This window comes from Ovis aries, chromosome X, assembly GCF_016772045.2.
Source record: "Ovis aries strain OAR_USU_Benz2616 breed Rambouillet chromosome X, ARS-UI_Ramb_v3.0, whole genome shotgun sequence".
Lineage (NCBI taxonomy): Eukaryota > Metazoa > Chordata > Mammalia > Artiodactyla > Bovidae > Ovis > Ovis aries.
The window spans coordinates 20,251,566-20,271,215 of record NC_056080.1 but is presented as its reverse complement, the minus strand read 5'-3'; the positions used below and the strand labels follow the sequence as shown (position 1 = coordinate 20,271,215).

The following is a 19,650-nucleotide window of genomic DNA, read 5'->3' as shown; positions in this document are numbered from 1 at the left end:
GAAAGCAGAGCTAGAGCTGAAACACCTACCTAGGATCCCTTTTCCAGAGCCAAGTTTTTAAAATGAAAACTGGAAGTCAAAGAAATGAATTCCAAAAGCCTTAACGAGGCAGCCTTCTTGGTCATCTTGATCCCAAGTGCTCAATAAATGTTTTGTGAGTCAAATGAAAAATTCATTTGGCTAAATTAATCATCCTATTTTTGTATCTTGTTGGAACACCCAGACCAGCAGTTTTCATAATCCTAGCTGTGCATTATAACCACCTGGGGAACTATAAAACTTCTGATGCCACATCCTACACCAGTTATAGACAACTTTGAGGGTGGGACCCAGGCATCACATTTTTAAAGCTCCCTGGGAAATTCCAATATGCAGCCATGTTTGAGAACCACTGATCTAAACCACTAAATACAAAAAAGAAAACCAAACTCCATCTCCAAACTAATCACACTCAAGTCACCAAAAGGTTATATCGATAGAAATAGAAAAAAGTCCAAACTCCCTGCTAGCTATAGCCACCAGTTATAGCTAGAGCCACTGCTCTGCAATTAATTATCCAATTTCAACCTCTATGCCTGTCTAGTAAGGAACATGTAACATGACCAAACAAAATGTACTTGCTGTAACAGAGTTACTCAACTTGGGTTGAAAATATGATGTGAATGATTACCCAAATTTGGGAATGCAAGATAGCAATGTCATAAATGCCTACAAATCAGAAAATGTGAAAATAGATTCAATGATAAAAGAAATATAAGCACGCCGGATTCAAGTCGACATGGTAATCCAAACTAGGCTAATAAAAATGTTGTTTGGCACAAGTTCTTAGAAAACTCTGCCCAAGCAAGAATGACGTTTAACTAGCGAAGCACTCAGACAGAGCCTTCCACAGTGCTCAGCAACACAGCGACCTGTCCCAGGGCAAAATGTGTCCTTTGTCCAACAGGCAACTCAATGTCCTCATTTCCAGACCACTGCCCACTTTGTCTGTGTTTATTCAACAAGAACTTAAGAGGAATCAACTTGGAGGTCTGGTCCAAATTAAATACACCACTATCAAAAGAAGGCCAGGAAAGACAAGGTTTCATCTCCCTGCCTCATTTTGTCCCAGAGACCCATTTATAGGCAGGCCTCTCTCGGGAGAATGAACCTCACTACTCTTACCCTGGCCAAATCCCAAATCTGTATATCCAGCTGGAACCTTCTTCCCGCCCTAATGCTCACCACACTGTCCTGATCTCAAGTCTGGAATCAAAACCCGGCTCAGACTTCCCTACTCCTTCCCACCAATAGTTAATAACCCTGCCACTTAAGATTGCCTGAAGAGACCCCCAGCTTCTCCCCCAAGTCCCCCACCAGAGCCTCTCTGCACCACTCAAACTCACTGGTCAGGACAGCCCTCACTTACTTCAAATGGATTGCATGGTAGTCCAAACTAGGCTAATAAAAATGTTGTTTGGCACAAGTTCTTAGAAAACTCTGCCTAGGCAAGAATGACGTTTAACTAGCGACCACTGTCCACTGTTCACCTCATGTCATATTTACCTCCCTCACTTACTTCACCTCATTTCTTCAAATGAGGAAATGAGGGTCCCTATAAGGTCCCCTACAGGAGGACCCCTACAGGGTCCCTATAAGGAGCCTGCACCAATGTTCAATCCCTCAAAATTAGGCACTGCCGTTTAATCATTGATCCATAAGGTGGGCAGCCCTATGGACATAAGTTAAGTACATCAGCCATGTACTTACATCAGCCAAGCTTACTAGCCCAAATAGAAGAGAGAGTCCTGCCAATGAAATCCTATGACACTTGGTGCCCTGGCAAAAAGGCAGGGAAATATGCTCTGGTTAGATTTCCACTTCTTCAGCTTTAAGAGGCTAAGATATGGTAACCTCCTTAACTAAGCGAATTACATTAGAGAGGCTGGCCTCAGAAAATAAGCAATTGTCACACGTTCAGAAAAACTCTGGACTCTACCCCGTGACCGTAACTTGCACCTTTAAGTTTTTTCTGACTTCAAATACTTCACCTAAGAAAATTCTGGACCTCAGGTGTGAGGGCTTTAAGCTACACAACACCCAGTCTCTGCCTCTGTGGGACCACCACCCTGCCACAATCCCACTAGTCCCCTCTGCATAATTAGGCTGCGTTCCTTTCTGCTCGCCCACATTTAAGCAGCACCTGGCTTATAAAAATTAGGACCGTCCCGCCCCCCAATTTTATTGTCTCCTAGGTCTCTCCCATGAAGCTCGAGTAATTTAAGCTCCAAGAGGTTGTTAATTATTTCCATGGTTGCACCATGCCCAAGGGCTGAGGCCCCAAACCCAGCCTCCTTCCTTTCCAACTCCCACTCCCCCGACTCTGGAATTTCCAGAGCTCCCTGCCCTCCCTGATACTTGGTACCAGGCGCCCTCTGATCAACCTCCTCCACACACATCCAGGTCAGACAGCCCACCCCTACTCCCGCCTCCTCTTTTCAGACATCTGCACTCTCTCTGTGGGAGGATGGCCCTGAAGCTGTTGGCAGATCTGTTTGCAGCTCCCCACAAGAGGAAGCACAAAGGCAGAGAGAGAATCCCTTTCCCCCAAACCGGAGACTCTGATGTGTCAGAGAACCTAAGAGCCAGGCGTGGGTTGCGCAGTTTACCAGCTTTCTGGTCTTCCTGATAGACCCCTAAAAGAGGAAGCAAAGGAAAAGGGACTCCGAACACAGTTGGAAATCAGTCGAGTATCTGCTTTAAAAGTCTTCCCAGGTATCCTCATCTTCACAGTGGTGTGTTCACAGGACCGTATGCTTTGGTTACAACTCAGAACTGTACACTCGAGTTTACTCTACGTAAAATATATCATGTTTTAAAAAAATCTTCCAGAGTTACCAACCCCACTGGCATAACCACTCTGAGAACAACAAAATAGCATAAGCATTCCTCATGGGCCCCGTTCCACCCCAGCTGACAGCCTGAGGGTTCAAGAACAACATCCTTTGAACGCACACTGAGTATGCTAGATTTTTAAAAAATAGAATATTGTGAGGCAGAAGCAACAAGGCCACATTACTGAAATTAAACGATAAACAGATGTCTTCATAGTTTATCAAAACACACTTAAATTTAAAATCATGTTTTTAAAAAATTTAATTTTAACAACAGGTCTGTGTATCAGAAGACTTCTCAGACATTCAAAAACCTAATTCATTTCCAGGGATTAAAGTGAAGGTCAAGCAGGTGCTTCCTCAGTCTGTCTCAGGTTCAACAACGTGGTCATATAGTCCCCGTTTATAACAGCTGCAGGATGATTAATCTCATCACACAAAACCCACGCCAACAGGAATGTTCAAAGCAGCATGACTCACAGTCAAAAAGTGAAAACACCCAACAGCCCATCGAGTTATAAATGAATAAGCAAAGTATGATACTATCTACACCATGGATAATTATTTTGCCATGGAAGGAATGTGATATTGACATAAGCTACAACACATGCTAAGAGGAAGAGGCCAGGTACAAAGGACCACACATTGTATGATTCCATTTATATGAAATGGCCAGCAAAAGCAAATCCCTAGAGACAAAAAGCAAATTAGTGGCTGCCAGGCCTGGGATATAGGGATCTACAAGGAATGAACAGAGCGATGGCAAAGGGGCACAGGGTTTCTTTCTGGAGTGACAAGAATGTTGTAAAATTGTGGTTATGGTCGCACAACTTGGAATATAATAAAAACCACTGAACTTTAATTAAGCAACTGTATGAGTCATCTCTCTCAGTAAAGTGGTCCAAAAACATTCAAACAAACAAATGGCACTTTTATACTCTCAGTTACCAGCGGGGAAGGGGGTGGGGTGGTAATCAAAGCAACAAACTTCCAGAAGCTAGTTTCTACCCTTCGATCAACCATAAGACAGGCCCCAGAGACTTCCCTGGCGGTCCAGTGGTTAAGACTTCAAGCTTCCACTACAGGGAGTGCTGGATCAATCCCTGGTCAGGGAATGAAGATCCTGCAAGCCACTCAGCCAAAGGAGGAAAAAAAAAAAAAAAAAAAAAAACAGGCACCAGTCCAAAGGGGTCGCAAGGGGTGGTCTTCTGTACCCATCCCCACCAATCACCAGCCTCATCATTGAGCGCGTGCTTGAAGGGCTGCCTCATGTAGATGTTGTCTGAGGCCTTGGAGATGGTTTCCTGCCACTAACACATGTCTGTGGCCCTTGGCAGTGCCTTGGGTGCGATCACAGCATTGAAGCTAGTTATGGATACTGTATTGTATATTTGAAAGCTGCTGGGAGAGTGGACCTGAAAAGTTCTCATCACAAGGGAAGTAATTTGTAATTACATGTGCTTACAGGTGTTAAGCAGACACTGGGCTATCATTTTGCAACATTTCCACTTATTGAATCATTACCTGAAATGTTATGTCAATTACAACTGCCTCAATAAAAATAAATAAATAAATCCCAGCATTAGGGTGGGGCTGCAGAATTCTGAAAGGAACAATGACATCAACACTTTGGGCATATTTTCAGAGCACAGTTTCTGACATGCACAGAGAAGAAAAACTAAATCAGGAAAAAATTAAACCAAACGACCTATTGAAGTTGAATTGACAGCCATACAACACAGAAATAACACCCTAGCTCTTTTCATGCAAACGTATGTTAAGGAAAACCATATGGGACTGTTTACAGTACCAGCCACAATGACTATTTCTTAAAACTCACACTGTGGTACACTCAGGATACTGTCAACACATTGCTAATTGCCTTGCCACCCGGCCTCCCCTTTCCCACCGCAGGAGCAGTGAAAAGGGCATTTCCCACAGTCATGTGGGCCCCCAACACCTACTGGGGAAGTGGCAGGAGCCTGGCTCTACTTTATTTTTTTTTCCCTGGCTCTACTTTAAAAGAACAGCAACTTAGAAACAATCTCCTTAAGAAACTAGAGGAGGATTTAAAAAAGAGTAATCTATGAGATACAACTGTCATCCCTCTACACTCTGGAACCAGAACACTAATACCACCATAGTGTAGCTCTTCTTCCTGGTACGGCCATTTCCCTGAAGACTAGGAGACTTTTCAAAGTACAGCCACCACCCGCAAGGCTCAGTGGGCAAAGGGAGGGGGGACTCTCCAGTACTCACATCCTGACTTAGCCCACGTGGGAGGCTAAAACCAAGAGTTACAAAATGAAGCAAAGAAAAGGGAGACTAGGCAAAAGCCTGGCTTTCTTTTGGTGGTGGTGGGGGGGGAGCTGACACTTTTTGTTCGTGGCCACAAGGCGCTGAACATCAAGCCACTTGCCCTCTCCTGGGAGCCGCTGGAGAAACGCCATGACCCTGGCTTTCAGGGGCAAAAGAAGGCAACCGGCCCGGAGGTCCGTGGAGGAGACTAAAGGAAGATCACCAGGTCAGAGGACACGGAGAAGAGGTCACGGGCACAATAAACCCTCTCGCAGGGTCAGGCTCACCCTGAGAGACAGGAAGGGGACATTCAAGGGAGCTAAAGCAGGCCCAGCAGCACCCCCAAAAGGACAAGCAGGTGCCAAGAGGGGAAGGACAGGGTCTGAGGTTAGAGGACAGAAGACCTGAGGCGCCTGGCCCAGGACGACCGAGCTGCTCCTATGACACTTTAGTTCAATAATGCTGTCCACCACAGGGCATGGAGAGGGGTCCAGCCACCACCTGCCACCTCCCCCAATCTCCCAGAGCGGCAGGGGGAGGGCACCCGACAGGCTGACCCAAGGAGGCACGGCCTTCGACTCTACTCCAAAGGAGAACAAGATTTCTTTCCCAGAGTAGAAAAGGTAGGATTTTTTTTTTTTTTTAAGTCCAGGAAGGATGAAATAAGTTTCACTTAAACAATGTGAATATCCAGCTTTCTTCCCACTAACTTTAGGTGGGCAGGCTCTCTCCCAGCTCAGACCTATTATGAAAAACATGTATGTTGCTATAAAAAAAATGCTACGGTTTCTGCCAGAGTTTTTACGCTAGGCTGCAAATCAACCATGAAATACGATTTCCGGAGATAAAGCAGTTTGGACTTTGTGAACTCGGATGTCAAAAATCACATTCATGTCAGAAATGCCCCGAGGCAGCCCAGGCACCCTCCTTTGCTCTGGCTTTGGCTAGGCCAGACTCAGTCAAGTCGACACCCAAGTCTGCCCACCTCAGAAGGGCCCAGGGGGTGCCTGCAAAGTGAATGCGGCTGGAGAATGGCACAGCAACAAAGACAGAGGGCACAGGGAGGGGCATGTGCTACGACAGATGGCGAGGCACCTGGGACCTGTACTTGCACATTTTCCAGACGGCTCTGAAGCTGGCTTAGATATCTAAAGGCAGCGGTGAGCAGGCTTGCTTTGTTAAGGGCCACACAGAAATGACCACAGGCTTTGCAGGCTGAGTTGGGTCCTGTCACAAACGTTTGTATGCAACTGAATTACTGCCCTTTAAAAAGGCAGAGGGAACTCCCCAGTAGTCCAGTGGTTAGGACTAGGCATTTTCACTACCAAAGGCCTGGGTTCAGTCCCTGGTTTGGGATCTAAGATCCCATAAGCCTCTGCAGCATTGCTGGAAATTAAAAAAAAAAAAAAGTAAAAAGGCAGAAATCATTCTTAGCTGGAGGACGGTACAAAAAGATGCCAGAAGGGCAGGATTTGGTCCAAGGGCCTTAGTTTGCTGACCCCAAGTCTGAGATCTTTTCCAATTCTAAATTCTTAAACAACAGGCACAGGGATGCTCAGCTGTAATTCAACAAGCTGAATTTCCGGAAGTGACATTCTAGAATTCGAGACTGGAATAATCCAAGGAACATTTTCTACATTTAACTTAGCAACTTACTAAATATGGAAAAAAATAACAGCTAATAACCTGCATAAGTAAGAACCCTGCATTTTAAGGAATACATAAAAGTTACATTAGTAACTAATAGGAATAGCCTCACACTAGAGAGTTAAGAATATTTTAAAGTATCAGCCTTCATTTTAAAGTCTCAACTCACGAAGCTATGCTCCCACTTCAAGGACTTGGAAAAAGCGAAAAAGAAACCCAAAGCAACCATGTTGACGTATGACAGAAACCAACACAATATTATCCTTCAGTTAAAAATAAATTAAAAACCCAAAGCAAGGAGAGGAAGGGAACAGGATAACAGCAGAAACTGATGAAACTGAAAGCAAAAAACCATAGAGAAATCAGTGAAGCAAAAAACTGTTTCTTTGCAAAGGTCAATAAAATTGACAAACTCTAGCAAGACTGATGAAAAAAAAAAAAAAAGATACAGATTACCAGTATTAGGAACCAAAGAACTATCATTCCAAATGCTGCAAACACCAAAAGGATAATAAGGGAATCCTACAAACAACTGTATACACATAAATTTGACAATTTAAGGAAATGAACTAATTCCTCAAAAAACACAAACCACAACCCGCCAGTATGAAACAGGTAATCTGAACAGCCCTATAGCTTAGGAAATTGAACTTGAAATTTTAAAATTCCAAATAAAAGAAATCTTGAGGCCCAGATAGTTTCACTAGAGAATTCTACCACACATTTAAAGAATTAAACAGCAATTCTACATAATCTCTTACAGAAAATAAAAAAGGAGAGAACACTTCCAAATTCATTTTATGAAGCCATTACCCTAACAGCAAAACAAGACAAAGTTAGCCCCAAAAGAGAAACCTACAGACCAGACCCCTCGTGAATAGAAACACAAAAATCTTTAACAAATTCTTTAAATCCTTAATTAATTTAGCAATACAGGAAAATTATTATGTACCATGACCAAATGTGATTTACTCCAGGTATACAAATTCAATACTTAAAAAAATCAATCTGACATACCATATTAATAAATTAGGGAAGAAAATAAAAACACATGGTATTAATTGATGAGGAAAAGTATTTGATATACTTCAACACCCATTCAAAATCAAAGCTCCCAGAAAATAAGAACAGAGGGGCACGTCCACAACTTGATAAGGAGTTATCTACAAAAAAAACCTACAACCAGCATCATACTTAACATTAATGGACAGAATGCTATCAGTAAGGAGACAAAAATGTCTGCTAAGTACTGAAAGTACAGCCAGCTCAATAAGGCCAAGGCATCAAGATGTACTCACGGTGACAGAGCTAATAAGTTAAGTGGTAAAGCTAGGATCCAAAGTTAAGCAACTGGGCTCCAAAGATCCAGTGCTTTTAATCTCAGCACAGTTTTGTCTCCTTTAGTTATATATAGGAATAAGCCATTTGTCTCACATACCAACACATCAACAGTGGTTGCCTACTTGTCATAAGATCAGAGATCTGGGTTTTTCCCCATTTCCCTACACCCTGTAGGTAGTCTAAAATGAGCACATAACTTAAAATGAAAACACCTAAAAAGACAAATGTATAAACCAATACTTGAACAGCTTCTGCAGTTCCTTCAAGGAAAGCCATACCCTCTATGCAAAGAAAAATAATACGCATGCAAACTCTATTAACAATTTAACATCCACAAAATGGTTTCTTTTTAAATGACCTATCATATTCCAAACAGAAAAATTGGTGTTAAGCTCTTTTTCTCTCCGACCTAGACAGACCCCATTTAGAACATCAAACACTTGGACTGACAGGCCCACGACTTCCTACAACCCCAGAACTAACTGGGCCACTTAGCTACAGCACTAAACAGTTCAAAAATTCAGTGTTAAACCCCTACTGTTTTCCCAAGTGTGATCCACAGCACTGGTTCTAAGAAAAGGGGTCCCATAAGTCAGTCACAGGATGTAATACACAGCACGGTGACTATGCATTGGTGACTATAGTTAACACCATACTGCATATTTGCAAGTTACTAAGAAGAGATGTTAAAGTTCTCACCAGAGGAAAAAATAATTTTCAAATTATGTATGGTGCCAGATGTTAACTAGACTTACTGCAGTGCTCATTTTGCAATATATACACATATCGAATTATGACGCTGTCCATTATGACGCTGTGAATACAATGCACCTCAATAAAAAAAGAGAAAGGGCCCCATGGTGAACCCAGTTTGAGATCTCTTCTAATATTTTCTAGAAATTCAGAATGCCCATTATCTTATCAGTACTGCTTGACCACTGTGATCTGCATTTGGTGTTAAATGTAACAGTGGCCTAGAAACTGCTCAGGAGTCTCACAGGAGAAATTTCCACTCCAAGGGAAAAGAGAGTCATGCAACAGAAACCCATGGAAGCGTTATCTTAAAAATCAAAATGTCTTCTTAAACTTCTGCTTTAGTAACTTAGAGTGGTCCTTTAAGCAGACCAACCTTCCAATCACATGCCGACCCTTTATTTTCTGCCTCTTTTTTTGCCAGCGAAACTTTCCTTATCTTTCAGTAAGTGAAATTCACACCTCTTTATAACTGATCATCTTTACCCACTGGCAGAATTTCAAAGTGCTCAGCGCTAAGTATTGCAATTGGTGTGAAGTGTTTTATATATCGCTTGACACTCTTCCAAATATTTTATTGGACATCCCACCCAACCACACAACATGTGGGATTCTGGTATCATTGGTGCCTTTATGCAAAGGGTGAAATTAAGGTACATGGGAAACTACCCAGAGGGTCAAGTCAGCTCAGGATCCCAGAATATGCTACTGGATCTTACCAGCTCCTTTTGACTTTGCAACTTAGTGCATAAATATCTTTCATCACAAGTACAGCCACTAGTTCAGGGGCTCTTTCCAGAACATAAGTGACATCGTCAGTTTAACGAAATGCAAGCCCACCGCAACTTAGGGCTGCAGAGTTGTCTTTTCCCGGGGTCTGGAAAAGTGCCTAGCTGTAAGGGTTTAAAAGAGCATTTGTGCAATGGTTTACATACTTGGTTTGCAGAATTCAATTGAGGAGGTTTCCCGACTTTTCAAAAGAACTGAGCCTGTAATTAAACTACCATGAAATGGTGGTTGGAGCCACAGCGCACACCAGCAGGTTTAGGTTACAACTGCAGTGAAATGGTGGATTAAAATGCCCAGAATATGCGTGACTCCAAAAACTAAACTCAATAATAGCTTTCTTGAACACGTTTCTAAACAGATGCTCAACCACAATCCAGTAACTTTCAAACTAATCCTTACCTGCCAAGGGTTACTATAACCACGGTGGTCTCAATTCAAATTACAAAGTCCATAATTACAAATCTTTCCATGGTCCCAAGTTCAATACCAAAAACTCTAACTATTCAAAGTTTTGAGAGACCACAGCACTTCAGTCTACCTCCCAAGAAGGTAGGGAAGGCCTTCAAATAAAACCATTTGCATTATACAATTAAGAGGGACTTCCCTGGCAGGCCAATGCTTAAGACCCTGCACTTCCACTGCAGGGGGTGGGGGTTCGATCCCCGGTCAGGAAACTAAGACTCCACATGCTGCATATGGCAGCCAAAAAAAAAAAAAAGGAGACAAAGAACATTCCAAACTGCTAACTCCTCCACTGCAAAATGAAACCAGCTTTCCCCCACAAAAATAAAACAAAAAACCCACAAGACAAACCATCTACCAGTTGATTATTAAACTGGAAAACACTTTTTAAGAAACCATCACTTGCAGAGCTTCAGATTACTTGAAAAAAATACCTCTTGTTAGCTGGGGTGGGGATTATTCCTAATACCTGGATTATAGAGTCAATTTCTTAAACAGCTATCATCCTTTCCAAAGCATCTAAAACAACTAGAGAACTACCAAGTAAGAATGAGGTGAGGATTTTTGATATAAAGCAAAAGTATTAACAATTTTACCATATGCTACCTCTATAGGCTTAAAGATATGGGTATAGTTTCAGAACTGTACTTGAAAAAACCATTAAGGTTTACACAATTTTTAAATGGCAAGCTCACAAGATGAATTCCGAGCAATGTGCAATTATTCAGCCTGGGGTCAAACAGAGCACGATCAGAGAGCTCTTAAGAGTCTTGCAGAGTTGGGAGCGAAGAGCATGCCAAACGTAGGCTGACTCCAAGGAGGGACCTCCCCAGGCAGACTAGAAAACATTTTCAAAGGCAATTAAGGTATGAGAGAATACCTACGTAACACAAAAAATACCTTCCCTGGGGCTGCTGGAAAATTAATTCTAAGTCCAGGTGCTATGTGGAAGCACAAGGAGTGTGAGACTCCAGAGTATGTTGGGTGAGGATACAGAATGGGTAGAAATGGACCTTCACGGACCCTGCAAGTGCTGATAAGGAGTCTCAAGTCATTCTGTAGCATGATGAGTCGTCACAGGAAGGCTTTGAAATGGGAAAGGGGGCAGGGATCTGTCGACTGAGCCCTTGCCCAACAAGGGAGATAAGTTGAGAGATTGTGTCCATGAACAGTAGCCAGGGAAAAGGTGAGCACGGAATTTGAGAGGGTAGCAGGTACAAGCCACAGGACTTAAAAGACGTGGATGGGCACGGTTTCTGGTACAAGGGGATTTTTGTTTTTAATGAGGATCCTATTACTGTGTGGTGTTTCTCATACTTAATCACCATCAGAAGCGCTGGGAGGAAAGCTGGTTAAAAATGTAAATTCCAGGTACTAACCAGCCCTCAAAGACTGTGATTCATGTCAGTCTAGCGTGGGGCCTGTGAATGCCTTTTTCCCACTCAGCAGCCACCCCAAGTTTTATTGTTAAATCAGGGGTGTGGGTGTGGGTGGTGTCATGGTGGTGGATAAAGTGTAATGGGACAAAGATGATGATAATGCTGAAGGGGAAGGGAGAAAGCTTTTTCTACTCTTGAACAAAAGAACAAAAAAGCTAGATGCAATCAAAACTGACTTAAGTTTTATGCTTATAGTAATAGCTACTGAAATACACAAAGATGATATGTTTCCACCAGAAAGCAACTCAGTAAACACATGCAAGAACAGGAGCTTGACGGAGAGATCGATGGTTCAGGAACTCAGGGAGGGAGGGTCACCTGAAGCCACAGGCTTTGCTGGGTACGCAGGGCTAATAGACCTCAGTACAAACCTCAGGGGAAGGTAAGGCCCATCCTCCACCCCGCCCGCACCACGGAGACTGCCAAAAAGGACCAGGGAAATTTGGCTAATGATTTGCCGCCCAGATTACAGCTTGGTTAGAACTTACACTGGGGATTCCCCTACCTCAGCACCACAGGTATGACGGCTTGTCAGCACTGTGGCAATGTTTAGCAGCATCCTCGGCCTCCTGGATGCCGACAGCACCTGACCAAGCGGAGGGAACATAGCGATAAATTGGTGGAGGGTGCAGCAGGGGACATGGCCACTGAGAAGGCTTCACAGTCGTGGAATGAACAAAAAGGCCTTGGAATCAGAGAGACAGGGCTGTGAATCACAGCTACCCCACTGAAGAGAAAAACTTCAATGTGCTTATGGGTTCACCTTTAAAATGGGGATAAGAAAACCCACCATATAGGGCTGTTGTGAGGATTACATAAAATAATGTCTTCTGAGCTGTGCCTAGCAGTGCCTAGCCCAGGAGACAACTAGTAAACATTGGCTTTCATGTTTTCAAAAAGATGTTTTGAAGAAGCAGGGACATTTGCTTACAGCTTTGGCCTCAGTGGAAGTGAAGTGGCTCAGTCGTGTCCGACTCTTTGCGACCCCATGAACTGTAGCCTACTATGCTCCTCTGCCCATGGGATTTTCCAGGCAAGAGTACTGGAGTGGGGTGCCATTTTCTTCTCCAGAGGATCAAACCCAGGTCTTCCACATTGTAGGCAGATGCTTTACCGTCTGAGCTACCAGGGAAGTCCTAACCTCCTCCCAAAAGGAACAATATAGAGAAATGACAGTCCCAGTCCTCTCTCTAGCTCCTAGGATCTATGGGTTGATGGACTCCCAAAGGGCCACTGGACACAAATCAGAGGCGCTGTGAACATAGATGAGAAAAATATACAGCCTTATTTTCACTAACTACTTAACATTTTATTCATTGCTGCTTGTAAAACCACACATTACCAACTACCTGGCCATTGTCACAACAGAAGCACAGTTTTTGTTTACCAAATAATAGCTGAAATACCAATTTTCATGGCTCTACTTCAAAATTATGGAAATTATGAGGCCCGAAGCTAGACTATGTTTTAATGCGTTACTAAAGAAGCATATATTACTATTTACTATGCCACATATTAGAGGGTTTATTTTGAAGACGTTCTTTTAAAAAAAAATGGGTTATTTTACACATTTAAAATTCTTATGCTGAGAAGCGTTCCACAGGCTTTCCCAATGAGGGTTAAAGGTGATACGATTTAAGAACCCCTACCCTACACCTTTTTTGGCTAAGCCCTTAATTCCCAGGGAGACTTATGTTGTTTTTGTGTTTGTTTTTGGCAGTGGCACCCGCTTGCAGGATGATCTCAGGCCCTAACCAGGGATTGAACCCAAGCCATGACAGTTGAAAGCCCAGAATCCTAACCATGAAGCCATCAGCGAACATCCATGTTCTTAATTTATTAAATAAGGTTGTTGTTATGAAACTAATTTGTTCATTTGAAGGACACAAGTCACTTTGTTTCCCTACCTAAACTATAGATCAGTGGTCCAAAAGGCGTACCCAATAGCAATGGCCACATTTCTCCACTCCGGACCCATTCTCCACATTCTAAAGGTAAACGTGTGCCTGGTTTTCCTCTAGTGGACTTGAACTAGCTTTCCACCTTTAACATAACACCAATCAGGTATTGTATTTAACCAGTACTTCTCAAACATCTATAATGTATCAGAACCAACAGGTCTGCATCCCAGACCATGAAGGTCAGCTTCCAAAGATACTCCCACAGCCCAGGGATGAAATGGACATGAAAAAGAAGACTGACTGCTACCTTGCCAGGGCAGGCAGAAGTCACGCGCACCTCACTCTCCTCTATCTCTAAAGCACACTTGCTGGCTGCCTGATGTAAACGAACCACGTGTCCTCCACCTGCCCAGAGATGCTTAAGCTATACCAATGTGGGACATGTTTATTCTTGTTAGCCTCAGGCTGAGAAATCACAAAGTGTTTTCTGGGCTCAAGGGTCTTCACAGTCGAATACTTCACTTACAAGATCAAAGATGAGATTTTTTTTTTTTCAGCAGAAATTAAAATTTCCTGAGTTACCTCATCAACCAGAACTAAACAGGCACAGCCAGGCCCAACCTATAATTGCCTGCAATGGCCCAGTGGCTGCTGGGCACTAGCTGGCTTGCAGTGGTAACTGTTATTCAGAATGGCAACAAAGTAAAATAACTAAGTGGTTCAAGTTTAATTCCATTAAAATCACATCATGGAACTGGAGCACTAGGAAGAATTACTGACAAACGGGAAGAAGAACATGATTCCAGGCTCCACAGGCATTTGACTCACCCTTGAGTCACATCCAATACTCACATGCCAAGAGCAATGTCTTTTGACTCATTATTATCAATTAAAATAAATGTTTTTGGAGACCTCACAGGTGGTAGACTTCTCACCAAGTGCCCCTTATTGAGAACCAAAAACTTTGATCCTAGTTTAGCCAGATCCCTTTATTTTACAAGGGTGGATACCTAAGGACACCAAGAGTGACATGACTCCCCCCAAAATCAAGTGAGGGGGGAATACAATAAGAATCAGGGTTTTCCTTCTCCCAAAACAATTCTGCAGGGACTCAAGATCTAACACAGAAGCATACTCACATGTCCCCTTAGTATCTCTTTTTCTTCACCTTGCCATCAAAACTTTTTCATCTTGAAGATTAACAATCTGGAAATTAAGAGTAACTGGCTGGGAATTCTCAGTCTTTTTTTTTTTTTTTAATTTTCTCTGAACACAACTAAATTATTTAGATACTACTTCCCCACCTCACCAACTTCGAACCTGCCAGCTTCTTTCTCCTGCTCCCTTCCAAACTGCAGGTCCAGAGTTCTCTCTCCCTTTCTAGCCAGTGACTGCCCCAAATGTACAAGTTCTCTAGTTTTTCCTCTGGCTTCTACAAAGGAACACAGAAGGCCATTGGGAACGGCCTGAATTAAGCTGAAAAGTGTTTAAGGCTTCAAGCAAGGGCACTTAGATTGAGGGAAGTGCCAAATCTTCCAGCCTCATCGTTACCCTCCTGACAGCCTAGAAAACCCACGTTCAATGAGAAAAGGTGAGTGTTCATACATGCTTGTCACCAAAAAACTCAACTGAGTGATCTTGAACCACTATTTCTTCCCCAAGTCTCACTCTCCTCACCTCTAAGTTGTGTATGCTAGAAGCTTCACTAAGCCCTAAAGCTAGCAGGCTAATTACTCAACAAAACCTTTTTAGCTATCTGCAACCACCATTTCATCTCCTGATTCTCCACAGGCATCTCCAGCCCCACACCAGAAAGGAGCGAACTAAGAAATGCTTTTTTCTCCTTCTCATTTCCCCACCACCCAAATAACCTGATACTACTTAACAACCTTGCAGTGTTTTACAGAAACTCCATTGACGAGTTCGGAGCACGGGAGCCCTACGAAGTGTGCACTGTCCTCCATTGTTACCACAAGGCTCAGAAAGGTTGAGAAAGTCACAACCAGAGCCAGTCAAGACACGACGCAAACGTAGGTCTTCCTTCTGTCCCTAAAGTCTTATTTTTTCCCTCTCATCTTATGCCTTTGGAAACGTTTACATAGGGAGAATGCTGAGTGAGTACTCAGAAGTTAAAAAAAAGGGGGGGGCTTGGGCTGGAGGAGAGAAAGTGTGAAAGTAATGTTTGTAACAGTAACAGAAAAGGTGGCTCTAGCCAATAAGGAGGAAGACAGTGAAAAAGCAAGACCTGGGTGAGACCTCCAAGTGGGGCGGACGGGAAGCGCAGATTCAAGTCTGCGGCACTCGCAGGTTTAAAAGCCACCAGAAAAAAGACCAGCAGTCCTACCCATCCCCCCCCCCACCCCCTGTTAGAAGCACCAGGAAAGGGCGTGCAGAATACCCTTCGTCTCCACGATTCCTGCAGTCGGTCCGGACTTTCCCAGCCCTCTGTTCTGAACGGCTCGCGGTCTACGAAGCCTCCCTGATCCCGAGACTTAACAGTTCCCGCGCTCGGACCTCAACCCCCCCTCCCCGCCCAATAATAATATAATCTTCGTTTCCTTTTCCCCTGACCCGTTCCTTTCCGGGGGAATCTGTCTCCTACGCAGTTGTCTGAGAATTCTGCGAGCCCGACGCGGTCCTGCCCCAGGCCGGCTCCCACGAGGGGAGCCCCCACCCCCGGGGAATTTACCCGCCTCAGGGAACTGAGAACGGGGAACGGGGAACAGCCCGTTCCCCCCCCCACCGGAGTCTTCCTCCCGCGCGGGGACCCCCACGAGGACGGCCGATCCCTCGTGGGACGCGGGTGGACGACCCGGGCCCCGGAAGGCGGCTCGGTCCGAGTCGAGGAGGGAGCCGGCGCGGCCCCTCCGGGCCCCGCGCTCCCGCCGGGACCGAGCGCGGCGGGAGGAGGAGCGCGGCCTCCGCGCGGGCGCCGGTGCACGCGGCAGCCGGGGAGACGCCCGCGCCGGAGCCGGGGCCGCGCGGCCGTCCGCATTGTTCGGCCCGCGGCGCGCGCCCCGCCCGGCCCCGCCGGCCCCAGCTCGCTCGGTGGCGGGAGCGACAGGGCAGGTGGCGGGCGCGCCCTCACCTTTGGCGCCGAGCTTGAAGTCGAGGGTGCTGTGCCGTGCTGCTGCCATAGTGAGGCGAGGCCCTGGGCCATGCCTGGGGGAGACGGCCGGGGAGACTGGGGGGGCCGCGCGGCGTGTCAGGCTGCGGCCGGCGGGGAGTGCGCCGTGCCGGGGAGGCCGAGGGTAGGAGGTGGGAGGGGCCGCCGGGAGCCACCCGGGGCGCCGGGGGCGGGGTCGGGCCCGCCTCTGGGAGGGAAGAAGAGGACGACCGCAGCCCGGGACTCGGAGCGCCGGGTGTGAGGCCGCGCGAAGGCAATGGTGGAAACGTGGGCGCCGTGCTCCCCGGCGTGCGTCACCAATGGCCGCGCCCCGCGCCGAGGATCGGGCGGGCGCTCCCGCCATCCGTTAGGTCACCTTAGGTTTAAACCGCGCAGCACGACTTCCGGGGGGCCCACCCCCCCCCCACTTCCCCCAGACCGGCCCCCAAGCCCAGGCCCCTCTGATTTCCTGGCCAAGCCAAGAAAATGAAATGCTTGGATCCACCCTGGAGTCTAAAAGCACTGCCGCCTTTTTCTTAACTCTTCAAATGCTACAGTTTAATCCATTAGAATTGTCATTTCCATTATCATCAGCCAGGGCCGGCTCTGCGTTTCAGCACCGAATAGAAAGCTCTTGGGTATGACATGTTAGTTACCTACGTTTTTTGTGAAAAATGGGCACCGGGAAGAAGCAAGTGAGAGGCAAACGTGGTTAATGTTAATTTGAGAAATTACAGCTTCTAGAGTTGCTCGTCCATCACTGATGGCTGGCTCTGTTCATGGCAGTGAACCTTTCTGCTGCGGGCTTCTCTATGATTTTGGAGCTCTGGCTGGTATTCAACAAGATGTGCAAAGGAGAGGATATCAGTATCTGGGCACTAAAGCCTTCTTGATGACACTATCACTGGGCAAAGGCCTCCATCATCACATCAGTCCTAAGTGCCTCTCGCTGCATTCCCAAATTCCTCAGGAATTGCTGAAATGGCCGGACAAAGCCTAGATCAGTGAACTCTATCTCCTTGTTACAAGCCCAGGGCGAACCTAGATATTAAACTCTTCTCTTCTGCAAACAATCCCTATTGGCTGTTTTGCCAAGTCCTTCACCTTTCGTCAAGAACTGGGCCAATTTCTTCATCAGTGGCCTTCGATAGACCATCCTGTTGAGAACTGGATCTGCTTTCAGCCCCCACATTGATTTTCTCCTGCCCAGGCCACCTGTTTGTTGCCCTGAACGGTTTGCTTTCTTCTGTGGATCCCAGGGTCCTCAATTTCAGTAGCTATTCTGCTATCTTGGCCTCCAGTCTCTAATCTTCAGACTGCCGCTCCTGTTTGCTTCCTGGAATGTTCTCCAGTTCTGGCCATTCCTCTGGAGTTAGGGCCCTGGGAACCCAGTTGTCCTTGTCTGCCATGTTGCAGGGGCAACAGGGCTCTGACAGGCCTCCTCAGGCTCAAAAGGGTCCTATACTTGGTTTAACTTTCTGCTCTCACTGTCTTGAAATTGTTAATAAATCTTGAACGAGGGGCCCCTTGTTTTCATTTTGCACTGGGCCTACAAATTATGTAGCCAGTCCTGCTTAACAGCTTTTGTCTTGGCAGGACAGCTGACAGCAGTCAGAGCTAGTGCCGGGCCTTGACTCTGCAGGTGCAAAACAGAGAGGAAAATCAAGACACTCGGCCATTAACTCATCAGACAGCCACAACAAAAGCGGAGTTTAACAGAAATGCTTCATAATGTTAGCATAGCATCAGGGATAAATGGGCCTTGAAATGGAGCCAGCATTGGTGGGGTAATTTTCAGCATGTTTACAATGGCTGTATCACCTACCAACGACAGGATCCTGGCAAGACTGTTAAAGGTAGGACATGGACAGGAATCAAAGGCTTGAGGCCTTTTTAAATAACTCCAACTGGGCTGTGAGTACCTATCTGGATTCTGGAAGGTGTTCTGCTTGCCTGGGTTTTATAATCTAGGCCCTTCGCTTCAAGGCCTGTTAGAGGACGAATAATCACTTTGTTTGTGGGAACTGTTTGTATTAGAGTTGATTGATGTCTTCTGTGCAACTGTGGTCACATCAGAGAATTCAGCAACTTATCCTGCAACAAAAAAAGCAGAAGAAGGACTTTCATGGTGGTCCAGTGGCTGGGGTGTGGGATCTAGTTCCCCAGTGCAGGGGACCTGGGTTCCCCGCATTGGAGAACTAGATCCCACATGCCATGACTAAAGAGCCCACATACTGCAACAATCTGACCCAGTACAGCCATTATAAATAAATAAATTTTTAAAAAGCAGAAGAGACTTACCCAACTCCAGCCTGCATTTTCGAAGCAACTTCCTCATCATCAACAAAATCTTGGCAATGGTAAAAATGTAGACATCATGGATTAATGTCCTCTTGACTGCCCTCATCTATTCTTGGCCCAAAGGAGTCTTGAGACAGAGAAAAGCAACGCCTGGTATCTGACAAAAGCTGGCCAGGCACTCTCCTGTTGAACACAAACAGTTCCCCAGAACTCCAACATCAGACAAGGCCACTCTGAGTTCAAGATGGGACTGAACCAAAACAGGACCACTCCGGAATCTTGTGAGAACACGGAGCAGGAACTTGTCCAAACCACCAAAATCACCCAACGTCCCTGGGTCCTGGCTCCTTGAGCGACTTTGGCTTCTTCACCAATCCCAGCCTTAGTCTGGTCTTCCCCCTTCTCTGTAAAGTTACTAAGACACCCCATCAGGACTCAACCCTGCTTCCTGACAGCACCCAATCCAGAGCAATGCCCAGCTTCCTTCAGCGTTCCCCAGAGAACTCAAGCCAGGCCCCACTGCTACATGTGGTCCTTCCTGAGCCCTCTCTCTGTGCTGCCCCGTGGATCCCCACGCTGCAGGGCTATTCCACCCCAGGTTGTTGCTATGGGGTGGGCTGGGGAGGTGGTAGTGGGTGGAAGATTGTGACAATAAGATTAAGTCAGTACTTAGAGGAGAAAAACTGCAGGTGACCCTCTTAGCAAAGTGCTACCTACTGTGAGACACTTCTCTCATCCAA

The 19,650-nt window shown here is 45.6% G+C and overlaps 1 protein-coding gene across 3 annotated transcripts in view; it reads right to left on the bottom strand.

Moving 5' to 3' along the window:
* The window catches only part of SMS (spermine synthase), a 49,670-nt gene extending 32,676 nt beyond the window's left edge, over nucleotides 1-16,994 (bottom strand). For all 3 annotated transcript variants that reach the window (XM_060407738.1, XM_060407739.1, XM_060407740.1), the window contains exon 1: nucleotides 16,592-16,994. In XM_060407738.1, the coding sequence (XP_060263721.1) occupies nucleotides 16,592-16,973 (382 nt within the window). In that variant the 5' untranslated portion in view covers nucleotides 16,974-16,994. The remainder of the gene's footprint in view (nucleotides 1-16,591) is intronic.
* Nucleotides 16,995-19,650: the final 2,656 nt, after the last annotated feature.